Raw genomic sequence first — 13,635 nt, forward strand, 5'->3', positions numbered from 1 at the left:
TCTGTTTTTGCTTTTTTTGTATTGTGTCGTTTTTCCATTAGTTTAAGTTGTGTCTCTTTATTTTATTTTAATTTATTAAATATTTTATTCAAAAGTTCACTTAGACACTTAGGGATCCTCTTCTGGCACCTTTTGATAAACATGCTCTATGAAGAGCTCTATTTTTCCTCATTGTGAATCAATTTATTCCCATCATGAATTAGAAAATAGTCGATGGGCCACCTGGCACCCTGTCACAGCCCAAATCCGACCCACAGGCTGCAAATGATGCTGTAATGTTATGAAATGCTGAATTCTGCATTTTTGATAGAATTTAAATAGGTCAAGGTCAGCTCTAATTATAAAGCACCTTTTATACAATTATACAGCCCAAAGTGCTTCACAAGAGACGATAAAAAAAAACTATAAATGACTATAGTTATTTAATAGTGGAGGTGTATCCATGAGCCATTTTTGGCTTTGAACCTCTCCTGCAGTGTTTAAACATTTTAATCTTATTTGTCTTTTTTATAGTTACGTGTGTGCAAATAAACTAGTTAATTAATTAAATTAGATTAAAAATTAAATTTGAAATACCATTTCATTTTTTAAATGAATTATTGATTAAATAAATTAAGTAAAATTCAAACAATTACATCAATTAATTAAATTTGGATGCATCTTGTGCTAAAAAAAAAAAAACTTAAAAAATCCAAGAAAAAAAAACAGAAAATGGGCAACCAGCAGGGGGCGGCACATGCTTTTTAAAGATTAAACGTCTCAGCAGGCATTCAGTATTTTCCACTTCACCTTCTCAAGGACTCACTTCTTCAACTAAATAGCATAAATTAAAAACATATATATTATCTGACATTTTACCCACGTCTGTCTCTTGATATTGATATGCCCTGTCTGAAAAAAATTATCCTTAAATGCTATGAAATAAATGTATCAAAGTTCATTCTCTCACAATAAACCATTTAAAGCTGTAGCCTGAATCATCACCGTTTGAAAAATGTGTCATCATGTCGAGGTCGTCAACACGGACCGATGTGATATTTTTAGCTTTTGTTGGTGAGGAGAGATGGAAAGATGGATGGACGGACTGAAACTGAGTTTCTTTAATTGATGGCGGCCGCCACGGGGAGGGGTAGAGGAAATCAATGGTTGCCATCAGTTGGACCAGATTGATCCTCTGTGTGGGGTCAGACCACAGCGATGGCTCTCACACCTCCACAGCGGGGGCCGCAGGGGCCAATCACCGCTCTGGGGACTAATCCTGAAAAACTGTGTTGGTCTTAGAGACAAAGATACGGAGGGACAGAGTGTGTGTGGAGCAACATCACTTTTAAATGATGCATAGATGACAGCATTTCTGTGTCTTTTTCTTTCTTTCCTCAGCAGAGAGTCAACTGAAAAAATGTGTTCGGAGGTGAGCATGCGTCTGTGTCGAGTGTGTGACGGAAAGAGGAAAGAGGAAAGAGGAGGGCTCAGAGGAGGGAGGGAGAGAGAGAGAGAATACACTCCTGAAAGCAGAGATATGACTGTAACAGAGAGAGAGAGAGATCCAAGGACAGACGGCACTGAGGGGAGGGGAAATAACACACTCTCTCTGTCACACCTCCACAGCCTCAGTCAGCCTCTGACAGAGAGACAGAGCAGATCTTGACATTGTGAGGAAGATGCACATCAGAGGAGCATCCAGGACAGGACAATAGCTCCTGAGACAAATACATGCCAAGGACTACAAGCAGCAAACCCAGAGAGAGCGAAGGACATTTCAGAACAGGCAAAAAAGGCTGGAAGAGGTTTGCGGGTTTGCTTAAAAAGGACCTAAATCCCCCAAAAAACCTGCCTCCTTTCTGCACATCCACTCTGTCTGTCGCTGTCTGCAGAGCTCCAGTGCTGCTGTGAGGTTACAGTCTCCGAAAAGACAGACAGGAGACCATGAGTGAGGCGAAGAAAGGTGAGCTAGCCATCCGGGATAAAGCCATCCTGCACCAGCAGAGGCGTCTGAAACAGGCCACCCAGTTCACGCACAAGGACTCGGCTGACCTCCTGCCCCTGGACGGGCTGAAGAGACTCGGCACATCCAAAGACTTGGTGAGTGGACTTTTGAGAGAAGCTAAATGGGGCGCTTGAGACAATGGGGTCATGATTTGGTTGATTGGAGAGGCTGTTGTGTGTGTTGCCGGGTGCTTGGCAGTTGTTAGGGGTTCAGTGGAAGTAGGTGTCACCGTTTTATACGATATTCAGCAGCATTTCGTAGTTAAAGGAGTTTAATGGTTAAGAGCTGCACTTGCGTGACGTTGGACTCATGATGGACAATGCAGAAGAATTAAAGCATTTTCTTTCTTCAAAATCTGGCTCCTACATTACCCACCATGCATCTCATCGCCCAACAGCTCAGTCAGATGAATATCGTATTTACGAGTTATGAGAAAATGAAAAGCCCTCAAAAGTTGTAATTACGAGTGGGAGATTTTGATGATACCAGAGTCGCTGAGTTGTGACGTTTGCATGACGTTTCAGGGCAGCAGAAAAGGCAGGAAGCATGAAAACAGGGTCGACAATTGATGGTACAAAATTATATATTTCGTTATTTGTTCCTTGTAGCTGTCATTTACTTTTTGTAGTTGCACAGTTTAGTATATGCATCTCGTAGCTGTAGCAAACTTTTAACTATAAAGCAAACCAGGTGAATATGCTAACATTGATAACGATATTATTCGTTGCATTTACCTCTGAAACACAAATATTGCAAATATGAGCTAATTATAATGTTATTTAAGCTTACCAACAAATTAAAACGTCATTCTGTGTTCTTCGTTCTGCCTGTGATGCACAAAGGAGCTCTGTGCTAGTTTTTGATAGAACACAAGTAAAAAAAAACCAACCTTTTTACTTCTAGTGTCCATGTTTGTTGCTTTTTTGCATTTCGTAATTACGACTGCACAACTGGGAGGTATATTTTCAAGGAGAACGTGATGGCAGCAAGAAATTCAGGTTTGTTAAGCTACAAGCAGCTTAAGTAGCCTCGAGGGGATGGGCGTAGTACTTCAGCTCTTGATTTGGATGCCAGTATTCATTTAACGTGCATATTTTATGTTTTGTAAAAGAAAACATATATATACTTATATAACAAATATAAAAGGCATTTAAACTGGTAATGGAAGCACAGATCAGTGCGTCATGGTTTAACTCAGCGTAAAAGGACAATTGATTTGCAAAATTGACGCCTTCAATCCCTTCTTTGCGACTTTATAAGTCATAATTCTCCTCATTGTTTGGAAAAATAGAGCTGTAACTCACCATCAGTTTCGCTATCAATCAATCTGCTGATTATCTGCTTGATTAGGAGATTACTCACTCAGTCGCAGCAGTTCTAAATTTAATTCAATCAAGAACCAATTACTAAATAGAGAATATACCGAGGAGCCCATCATGTGTGTCCCTTGGAGTAAATTACGCATCTATAGTCTTAATTCTGTGAAAGAATAACACAAGAGAAATCTACGAGAAAGATATTAGATACATATATTAAAAATATTTCCATCGTGTCAACACAAACTACCCATAAAACTATGCAACAGACATAAATTCAATTAGTTGCAAGTGGCACTGTACCTAAATAAAATTTTAAAGGCAAATCAGAAAAAAAATGGCTAATTTGAAGTGATTAAAAATGCAAAATATTTGTTGAAGTATGGAGCCTTTTGCAAAAAAAAAAAATGATATTGTGATAATTAAAATGAATAAAGATATAAACTTTTTATGGACCCCTCCAACAGTGTGCCACGGACCTCTCTGTGTCCCCAAACTCCACTTTGAGAATCACTGCTTTAGTTTATAAAATGCCAGAAAAGGAGAAAAAAAGAGTACATTCTAGTTTTAATTTTAAGGTGACGTCTTCAGACATTTTGTTTTGTCTGTGATATAAAACAGAAAAAAAGCAGAAAATCTTCACATTAAAGAAACTGTTGATTTTTTTCTGTCATTTTTTGCTCAGAAAAACTATAAAACAATTAATTAATTGACAAACAGTTTCAACACTGCAGAGGACGGCTGCATGTTGGCTGCCAATTGTCAGTTTTAACATCAACTTCATGCACAATTTGCTTTTTGGCTGCCAATACGTGACCCCAATTTCCTGCACCAATGCACTACTTTATGTACTAAATGCCATTAAGTGCAGCCTTGAAAAGAGAATTCATCATCGACAGGTTCATGAAAGATTCAGAGTTTTGCACTTTGCATAGAGAGGAGGGAAACGTCAAATCAAAGCCTGTTACTGTACACTGTGCAGGGCTCACTGTCGTCCCACATTCACATATTTCAGGGTTGACATATGAGGATAAAGACATTTCCGCACTCTCAACTTCCTCTTCCTCCAGAAGCCTCATAAACCGAAGCTGTTACACACCGTAGAGGAGCTCCCTGTAATAATCTTAACAATTTATTACTCCACCTCTCCTCTGACACAGTTCTGGTTTGATGGCGGCTTCCCAGATTCCCCAGAGCCCTCCAAGAACCTCGACACACTCGCTCTGGCACAGTGAAGCAGCACCAGCAGAGCTCTGTGGATATCACACTGAGATGAATTTATGTCTGCCAGCTTTTAATACAAACATTTGCTGCTAGAAAAAAAAACACCCAACCTCTCCTTCCTATTCTCTGTTTTGACTGAGTCACATTTTGTAATCTAATGATAAATATGCACCGTGTCCCAGAGGTAACATTTAATTCAAACCTGCATGTATGACAATAATAAATAGCTTTTTAAGGTAAAAAAAAATTCTATTGGCCTTTCAATGCATGCTAGTGGCATGGCTAAATGCATGGTGATTATAGGATGGACTGCCCTGAAAAATGGCACAAACATTCATGGTCCCCAAAGGATTAATCTTATTCACTATTACTCTTAGTGTCACCTCCTGGTTTAAAATTAGTGGTTTTGAGTGAAATATCTTAGTTTGCCATAAAAGTTGATAACATTTGTGGTCACTTTGGACTCTTTTAGACTTTTAATAGACAAAAGGATCCGACGATTATTTAAAAAAAACTGTCAAAAAATAATTTGATCAGAAGAATAAGCATGAGCATCACAGCTGCTAAACATGTTGGCTTTGTCTTTGTGAGCATATTAGTGAGCCTGTTTTGGTGGCATTTAGCTTAAAGCTGTGCCAATTACGTTACGTTCAAATGGAAATAGCGAGCTCACGTGGGAAGACGGACTTTGAATTTGGGTGTTTTCACTCACAACAGGGCGGCGTTCATAAAAACACACACAGACGCTAGCTTGAGCCCAAAGCTGCAAATTTTAACACTATTAAAGATAAAATAAGTCAAGATAATTATATTCCCCAAAACTCTATTAGATCCAAGGAGCGTAATGTTCAACTCATCTGCTGGCAGCCTGTGATTTAACCTGCAGGGGTCTGAAAACCCTCTTATCATAATACCAATTATCTTCTCCTTGAAGACACAGCGAAGCTCATCTCGGTGGTTATCTAAAACACAATCTGTGGCGCAGACGTGGCCGCGGGGAGGACAACACGATTTGCATGGCATCTGTAACAAGTGATTTTGGATGTCAGAATGGTTCTGTGAACCTGAAGGAGGAGTGGAGATTGCCTGCAGTCCTCGACCATGCCTGTCCACGTCCTCTGCAGACAGAGAGCTACACCACTGTGAATAGACGTGGATGCACTGAATGAGAAAGAAAGCACAGTGTGTTTGTGAGGTGTCCGAAACCCTCGCAGACAAAAGATGAGATCATCTGGATAAGAATGCCAGATCCATTTGTCTGTCTGTAGGACGTCTGACTACATATCAGTCTGTTTTTTTCCATTTCATTTTCCAGTTACATAGTATTTTTACATAATTATATTACTGCTGAGGAAGATCTCTTCCTTTTGGCTCATGGCCTCAAAGGTCATACATTAGGCTAAATGTCAGACAATGATCTTTAACAATAAATAATTATTTTCCCCCAAAATGACACGATTCATTACTATAGAAGTCAATTAAGATAAAGAAGACATTATCTTAGTTTTGCTAAAGAAGGCTTAATTTTGGAATTCTAGTCTTTGACCCCCGTAAGTCATTACGTTTGTTGGTGTCCATTAATTGAATACTTGATTACCTAAAGATTATTATAACAATGTTGATGAAAAAAATGGTGAATCATTTTAGGTTTGTCTTCTAGTCCACACACAGACCTTTGGGCTGTAACATCATCTTTCCTCCTCTTAAATTTCTAGCTCACTGTCCTGTTCAGTGTGTAATTCAGCAGCAGAGCCGGTGTTATGTAAGAGTCAGTTTGTTTTGCTGCTCTTTAGCCCGAGGTCCTCTCACTCTCAGCAGCAGCATCACTCCAGCCATGTTGTGCTGCAGAGTAAGAGGAGCAGTGAGCATGAAAAGGGCAAAATCCACAGCTCCGTCGCAGAGCGATGGAGGGGAAGGAAAGAGACGATTAGATTGAAGACGGGGTCATGGAGGACGCTCGGTTCAGTGGGGCTGTTTTATGTAACACGGCTTTGACACTGGAATAAAAATATAAGAAGAGCGAAAAAGAGGGAATAGTGCATAGATGTAAGAGTGTTTGGGAAACATCTGAGCCCGGTTACATTAACACCTGAGCTCAGCATGGACCCAGTTATTGCATAACCGCTGTGCAATCTCACCTTTTCGACTGTACACACTCAACATTTGCTCTCCAAAGCTGAAAAAATAAGGGAGATAAATTTAGAAGATGATTTTAAAGCAGCACGGTTGCAGCAAAATATTTAAAAGGCAGCACTGTCATTTCTGTAGTTCTGTGTTGAAGCTTCCAACATATATTCAGTTGTTCTTTTTTTAAGTGGAAAGCGTTTCCAGCTTTTCAATTCTACCTCCACCGAGCACCAGTAGCAGGTTTCCATTACAGATTTGCACGAAAATTAAGCAATATTTTTTAGTTGTCAATAACACAGTTGGCTAAAACACTCCAGAAGCATGGCGATGGACGTTCCAAACATTAGCAGGTTTATTTTTATTGCAGCCACCGCACTAGCCGTCATTATTTCCAGTCGAAGGCGATGTAGGCGTGTTATGCAAGTGATAATGGAAAGGTAAGCCTCTTATACGTGGGAGGCGCCACGTATGAGGGATTTCTGGGAGGTGATAGTCCATGATTTCACGGAGGGATTGTGGATTTAAAACTTCCTGATGATTCACTCAACTTTGGAAAAGTTATGTGATGCAGTTACAGCTCTTGTAGCTCCTGCTGCATCATGAGGGAGCCAGTTCCTACTGACAAACTCATAGCCACAGCATCATGTGACCTATAGAAGCCAAAAAAGTGTTTCCACTGCAGTTTTGCAAATTATGCCTTTTTCAAATTGCCTGAAATACCACCTCATGCGAGCGTAAAAACTTTTTTGCGATAAATGGCAGTTTTTCTGAAACTGACCTGTTTCCATAAGACAAAATTTATATTCAAAATTTAAATTCGCACAATTTTAGGGTTAATGGAAACCTGCCTACTGTCACTAAGACTAGCGAGATCATTTTCCACTTTTCTCAGAGCTTAGCAACAATCCACAGACGAGGAATCGACACTAAACATCATCAACACTCACAACGCTGAAGAGATAATTTAAAACATGTTCACTGAAGAGGTACAGTAATGTTGTATTATTTTAAATAATCACATATTTTTCATTATAAAAGAAACCTAGCATTACTCGATTTTGACCGCTGCTATGGACGCCGTTTGTTGCGGATCGCCTACATTTAACTGCTTTGAGAAATAACTCAATTGCAGAATGGGGGTTTTACATAAGATGGTTGCAAGACTTAAGCTATGTGGTAGTTTTTTACCTAACTTTGCCAACAATCACGGCATTTTTTATAAAAATTGCTCATATTATGTGTCATTTTTATATTTTCTACAGGGACTGTTACAGTAAAGTCAGAAACAGATCAACCTATAAATCAATCAATCCACTGTTAGAAAGTACTGACAACTCTTCATTCCAAACACTCCCATTTAGCTGTTTTTCCAGAATATTCTGAATGTTACAATGTTGTCAGGTGAGAAACACCTTTTGCAAAGTATTTAGGCCAACAAACCAGTTGTGCAAGGTATTTAAGAGGGGCCCCAGTATACTCTATTATAACGGGCCCGAGCGCATAATAGTTAGGCAGTTTAACCATTTCTTTTATTACTGCTACTGTAACCGGTAGTTTTTAGCTTTGTGTTTAGATGAAGAGGCCAACAGGATTTCTTTGGAGGAGATCTTATGCAAATTAAACGTTAAACGTTAGTTAATATAGTTCAACAGAAAGGCTGAAATGCTGAAATTTTATTTCATGCATCGTATGTTTCTGCAAACCATGAATACGTTACATTTGCATGTTTCATACGTATAATGTAAACATTTCTTAAGTGACGTAGTATATGAGCTGACTTTGTCATCGAGAGGTGGAGGGGATGGTGGATGGTGAGACACCTACCAAGCTGCAGACCACTGTTCAAGACCAACAAACAACAAAACCATATTGATGTGTTTCCAGTGGCCTTTTACGCAATAAATGTAGGTGTTTTGTAGTAAACCAAACCTGTTTTTCGAGGGTTGTTTTATTACTGAAACACTGTTTTTGTAGAGGGGATAGTGGCTCGAAAAGAAGTTGTATTATACCATTGTTAGACATTGTTGTGTTTCCAGCAGGGTTAGAGGCACAGAAAGTCTGGTTTCTTATCAAGACATAGCTTTCTTGCGGGGATAGTGGCACGAAAAACAAAATGATAACGGAGACATTGCTGCATTTCCAGCTGAAAGCACCTTTTTTAACCTGCAAAAAAAGTGAACAATTCCCTAAAATGTTGAACTATATTTTCATGAAACAACAAATCAGCTAATTTTGTGTATGAACTTTTAGCCTCAACGCTTTTAAAAATAGTTTTCTAAATAGAAATCACGAAAAACAATGAATTATTCCAATTTTCTTAACATATGTGGGTTTAAACTGGGTAAAAATGTGAGTTACGACATACATTTTAATTGAAGGGAGCCTCAACACAAATATAGTGTCCTCTTAAACCTCACATAGGTCTGATTATGCTGCACACACCTTCTGCAGCCAGCTGCTGCTAAGCCTCTTTCTCCTTCTCCCTGCAGCCTCGTTGTCCGTTTGCTCGTGTCCCTCTCTTACAGATGAGTGAGCCTGAAACCTGTCGGTGTGTGTGTGCATGTGTGTGTGTGAGGGAAGGCCTGTCTAATCGAGAGATTGGAGTCTCCAGGTAGTTTCTGAGCATGATCAAAAGCTACAGAACTGGGCTTAGATGTAGAACTGAGGCGCAGAGGGAACTGACAGGAGGACAAAAAGTGAGCAGCACATCTGCTGCATGCATTAAACACAACTCATGTACTGATTCGCTACATTATGCCCAAATTTAGCCAAAAAAAATCCTGTTTCCATTTCTAAAATATAGATAAGAAGGTGCAGAGAGGTGTTATACTTTTGCCAAATCAGAAATATCTGAACTTTTTGATCTCCTGTCCTTTCAAAAAGTCAGGAATTTGTACGAGCAGTGCATCTAATCCGGGAACATGTTTTTGGATTTATATGCATTTTGATTTGTTCCCTGAACTCAACTGTTTACAATTTTCCCCAGAAGGCAAAGTAGCACTTCAAAGTGAAGAGCAAACACGACAATGTCACTCAGCATGATCGCTGAGCTCTGGGGAGTTCGCCTCTGCCTAATCCCTCCAAAACAAACGGCGTTAAATCGGGTTCAGATGCAGGCTTTATTATTAGCTCCGGGACAATTAGGTGGGCTGGAGAGAGGTTAGTGTGAACCTGTCTCTGTCTGTGTCATCTGGAGCTGTGGATGGGTGGTAACACTCCCTCAGCTGCTCCCTCAGTGCTGTGGAGGAAGACAGGAGGCTAAAAATACCCAACAAAAACAGCAAAACAACCCCGATAACAGAAGAGAGGACACACGATACTGAGACAGAGAAGAAAAAGAAGTATTTCTGCTCATTTCTTGGGAATGGCGAGGCGTGACGCATGATGCCTCTGCACTCACAGTGGCTTTAAATTTAAACTGGTTGTTTTAAATTATTAGAATTAAAAGAAAAGGTCCAAAGATTCCAGAAATGTGGAATCAAAACTGAACCAAAAATTTAAAAAAAGCAAAAAATAAAGCCGGATGTGTTGTTGGAAGATGGACGGCAGACTAGTTCATCTACTAATTATCACTTATATTATTATTAGTATTCGTAATATTGATTTATTTGTGACGATTGATTAACAATAAAACTGTGTGTGAGGTGACATCTTCAAATAGTTGCTTTGTCTGAGTACATACAGTCTAAAACTATATTCAATAAAGAAAATATAACAGAAACGTAATGAAAAATCACATTTAGAAGCTTAATTAATGACTGAACTCATTCATTATCAAAATTTATATTTCTGTTGATCGAATAATTGATTAACCACTTGTAGCCCAAGTCACTGGAATAACTCAGTGTGACTTTTCTTTTAAACAAACAGTCAAGATTTTGGAAAATCTTTGGACAGAACGAGGCGCAGCGTTTCCCTCTGCTTCTGTCCGTTGTCGTCGTCTCGTCAAACTCTCCGCTCTGTCAGTGCTTTCATCGCACTACGTGCATTTGTCGACCTCATTGCAGCGCCATCCTAGAGCAGCTGATTTGGAAGGACACCTTAAAACGTCATAAGTAGACGCGAATGTCAAAGTGGCTCCATGTGACGAGTTGAGATGACAACACGTTGAACTGACTGTAGCTTCATATTTAACGGATATATATCAGAGTCGTATTGATCGTCTCATCTAACCTTCAGCAAGAAAGTTTATTTCCAAAATTTTAAACTATTCCTTATACCGAGAAAATGGCTTCTTCTTTATTTATCACCACTGTGAGAATTATTGGCTTCCTCTGTTAATGAGTCCTTAAATGACCATAAAGAGGAAGTATCAGTCAACTAATGTTTTTAGTACTAAAGTAATTAAATGAAACATCCGAACACTTTAAAAAGCCAATGAGCAATTAATGAACTATTTAGTGATTCTGAAAATAATAGTTGCTCGACTAACTGATTAATGATCTATGCATTCAGCATTAAAACAACTGCCGTCTCTAATGGGATCAAATCAAATAACAGCAGCGCTGTTAGTGACGACATCAAACTGTCTAACTACGGTTTCATTTACTGGATTTTTGGATTCGTATTATATTTGATGCAGGATTTAGTGAAGAGACAGAGAGCGACGTAAGGAAGCGAAGCGAGATGTAAAAACAGAGGAAGCGGTGGGGCAGGCAGCAGATGTGGAGCTGGTCGGTGCAACAGGAAGTCAGCCACAGGAGACCTCCATCAGAATGAGAAAGAGGGCATTAGAAAGCTCACGTGACGGGCTGGAGGAGAGCGAGAGCAGCCTGTTGGAGTCAGATAATTAGTCCACATGGCAATTAGCCTGTAATCTGACTCACAGAGGGATGAATATAGAGGAAAAGAAACTTGGAGGAAGAGACAGAGAGGAAGAGGAGGAGTGCTGGCGTCACGTCTTTCTGTCCTACTGGCAGAGGACGGGTTTGGACTAGTGTCGAGTTCAACACAGGACTCATATCAGCATCATCAGCAACAGTATGAATAGACACAAAGAGACACAGCGTCACAGAGAGACGACCAGTTTTAGCCTGAAATTTGCCCACTTTGATGTTCATATGCACACTTGTATCCTGGCTATGATCTGTTTTTTGGAGTAATGCAAGTCAGCAAATTAATGTAATGAAATTCAGGTCAAAACCAATAAGATCAAAACCAAAAATCCTTTCAACAAATCCTCTTTTTTTAAAAAAAAACAAGCATGAACAAGTGAAAGTAAAGATAATATCAGGCTGAAGGAAATACACAGTAAACATAGTATTTGTTGGTAATAAAGTGCTGACTAATAACTGACTTCTGACATCTAGCATAGAGAAGTGAAGGCTGATGGCTTCACTATTGAATCATGCCATTCATTTACTGATAAGCCTAATAAACAATGACACATCTTACAATCAGAAGCGATGAATTTCCAAAATAATATCGTCCAAAATCATTCTGCACACCGTGAGGAATTAACAAACAGATTACACCTCAGTGACGCCAATTTTACCTCAGCTGTTTCAACAATGAAACAATCCCCTGTCTGGCGAAGCGTAAACAGCAGGTCGCATCGTTTATAATAGATTAACTCTTTATGGGACACCGCTGCCCGCTGGCTTCATTAGCATTCATGACGGGAAATCCATGAGGAGGACGCCGTATGACGATGCCAATTCACATATTCTCAGCTGACTGACATGCAGACAGTAGAATGAGGTGAGAAACACTGAGATATGTCACAGGGGAAGAAAGGTGTTTTAAGATGCAACACAGTTTAGCTTGCAGTAAGTGCACTTTATAAGGGGCACTAGGTCAAAACACATTAACTGGGTTTCTTGTGCTGAATTCAGACGTCTTTTACCAGCATTTAAACCTCTGAAACCTGAGGATTCTGGTTTCATTTCTTTCAAAAACATGGGAAAAAACATGTTCAGAGACTTGACAAAAAATGTCCCTGCAAAAAAAAAAAATGAGAGTAAAGTGTGACCTGAAAATTAGCTGGGGGATTATCAGACATGATCAGAAAATGAGGGAAAAAGTACCAGAAAATTAGATTCATAATTCTTTTAATTATATATATATATATATATATGTTTGTTACAGAACAAAGAAAAAAAAGTACTATTTTTTTGGAATTCTTTTCTTTTCTTGTTTGTTTTATTTATTTACTTATTTTTTCTTTTTCTTTTTTTTTCCAGGTGATTTTCTTGTAATTTGTTTTGTATTTTTTTCGCACATTTTCAGGCCATTTTTTGTTAAGTTGCTTGTCGCCCTCCCATGTTTTTGAAAGAAAGAAACAAAAAAAAATATATATATCAATCCAACTTGCTCTGGTTTTAAAGGGTTAATATGCAGTTAAAATGACATTTTTAGCTTTTAAAAAAAATCTAAATCTACAAATTGTTTGTTGATCTATTCCTATCCCCCATATTTTTGAAAGAAATCAAACCAATTAGTTTATGGTTTAAAGAACCAGAACAAGAAAACTGATGTTGATCCTGGTTTTAAAGGGTTAACATTTAGACATATTTGCTATCAGTGGTTCCTGTTTGCACTGTAACCATGGATACATAGAAAACATCACTGGATTACTTTAATACTGAAGAAAACTTTTAAAATGCTACGATTTTATGGCAAGTTTTGATCTACGTTTTCTGATCTCTAAGCTGATTTATGGACGTTTACTTGCAACGGAAATTGGAAATAATGATATCCTCAGAAGGTGTTAGTCACACTGAACCTACAAATTTGTGTGAAGTGCCTGTGCGTTCAGACTTTGCTGAAATATGAGGTAAATTACAGCAATCATGAACTAAGTATGTTAATTGCCTTCATTTTACATCATTTTTTTCCTACATGCAGTATCATTTCTTCTCGTCTCCACCTTTAACTCTCCCCCCTCACAGTTCAAAAACCTCTGCACTAGATCACAAAGCAGACAAAGATCAGTGCGCCCTGGAAGGTGTTAGATTGCCAATTTCACCCCTGAACCGCGGC

The 13,635-nt window shown here is 38.9% G+C and overlaps 1 protein-coding gene across 1 annotated transcript in view; it reads left to right on the forward strand.

The window, feature by feature from the left end:
* Window positions 1-1,508: 1,508 nt before the first annotated feature.
* Window positions 1,509-13,635, forward strand: part of nrip2 (nuclear receptor interacting protein 2) — a 40,153-nt gene continuing 28,026 nt past the window's right edge. Inside the window, exon 1 of the mRNA XM_042510974.2 lies at window positions 1,509-2,082. Coding sequence (XP_042366908.1) covers window positions 1,927-2,082 — 156 coding nt within the window. The 5' untranslated portion in view covers window positions 1,509-1,926. The remainder of the gene's footprint in view (window positions 2,083-13,635) is intronic.

This window comes from Plectropomus leopardus, chromosome 22, assembly GCF_026936395.1.
Source record: "Plectropomus leopardus strain MGB_pleo_1.0 chromosome 22, ASM2693639v1, whole genome shotgun sequence".
NCBI lineage: Eukaryota > Metazoa > Chordata > Actinopteri > Perciformes > Serranidae > Plectropomus > Plectropomus leopardus.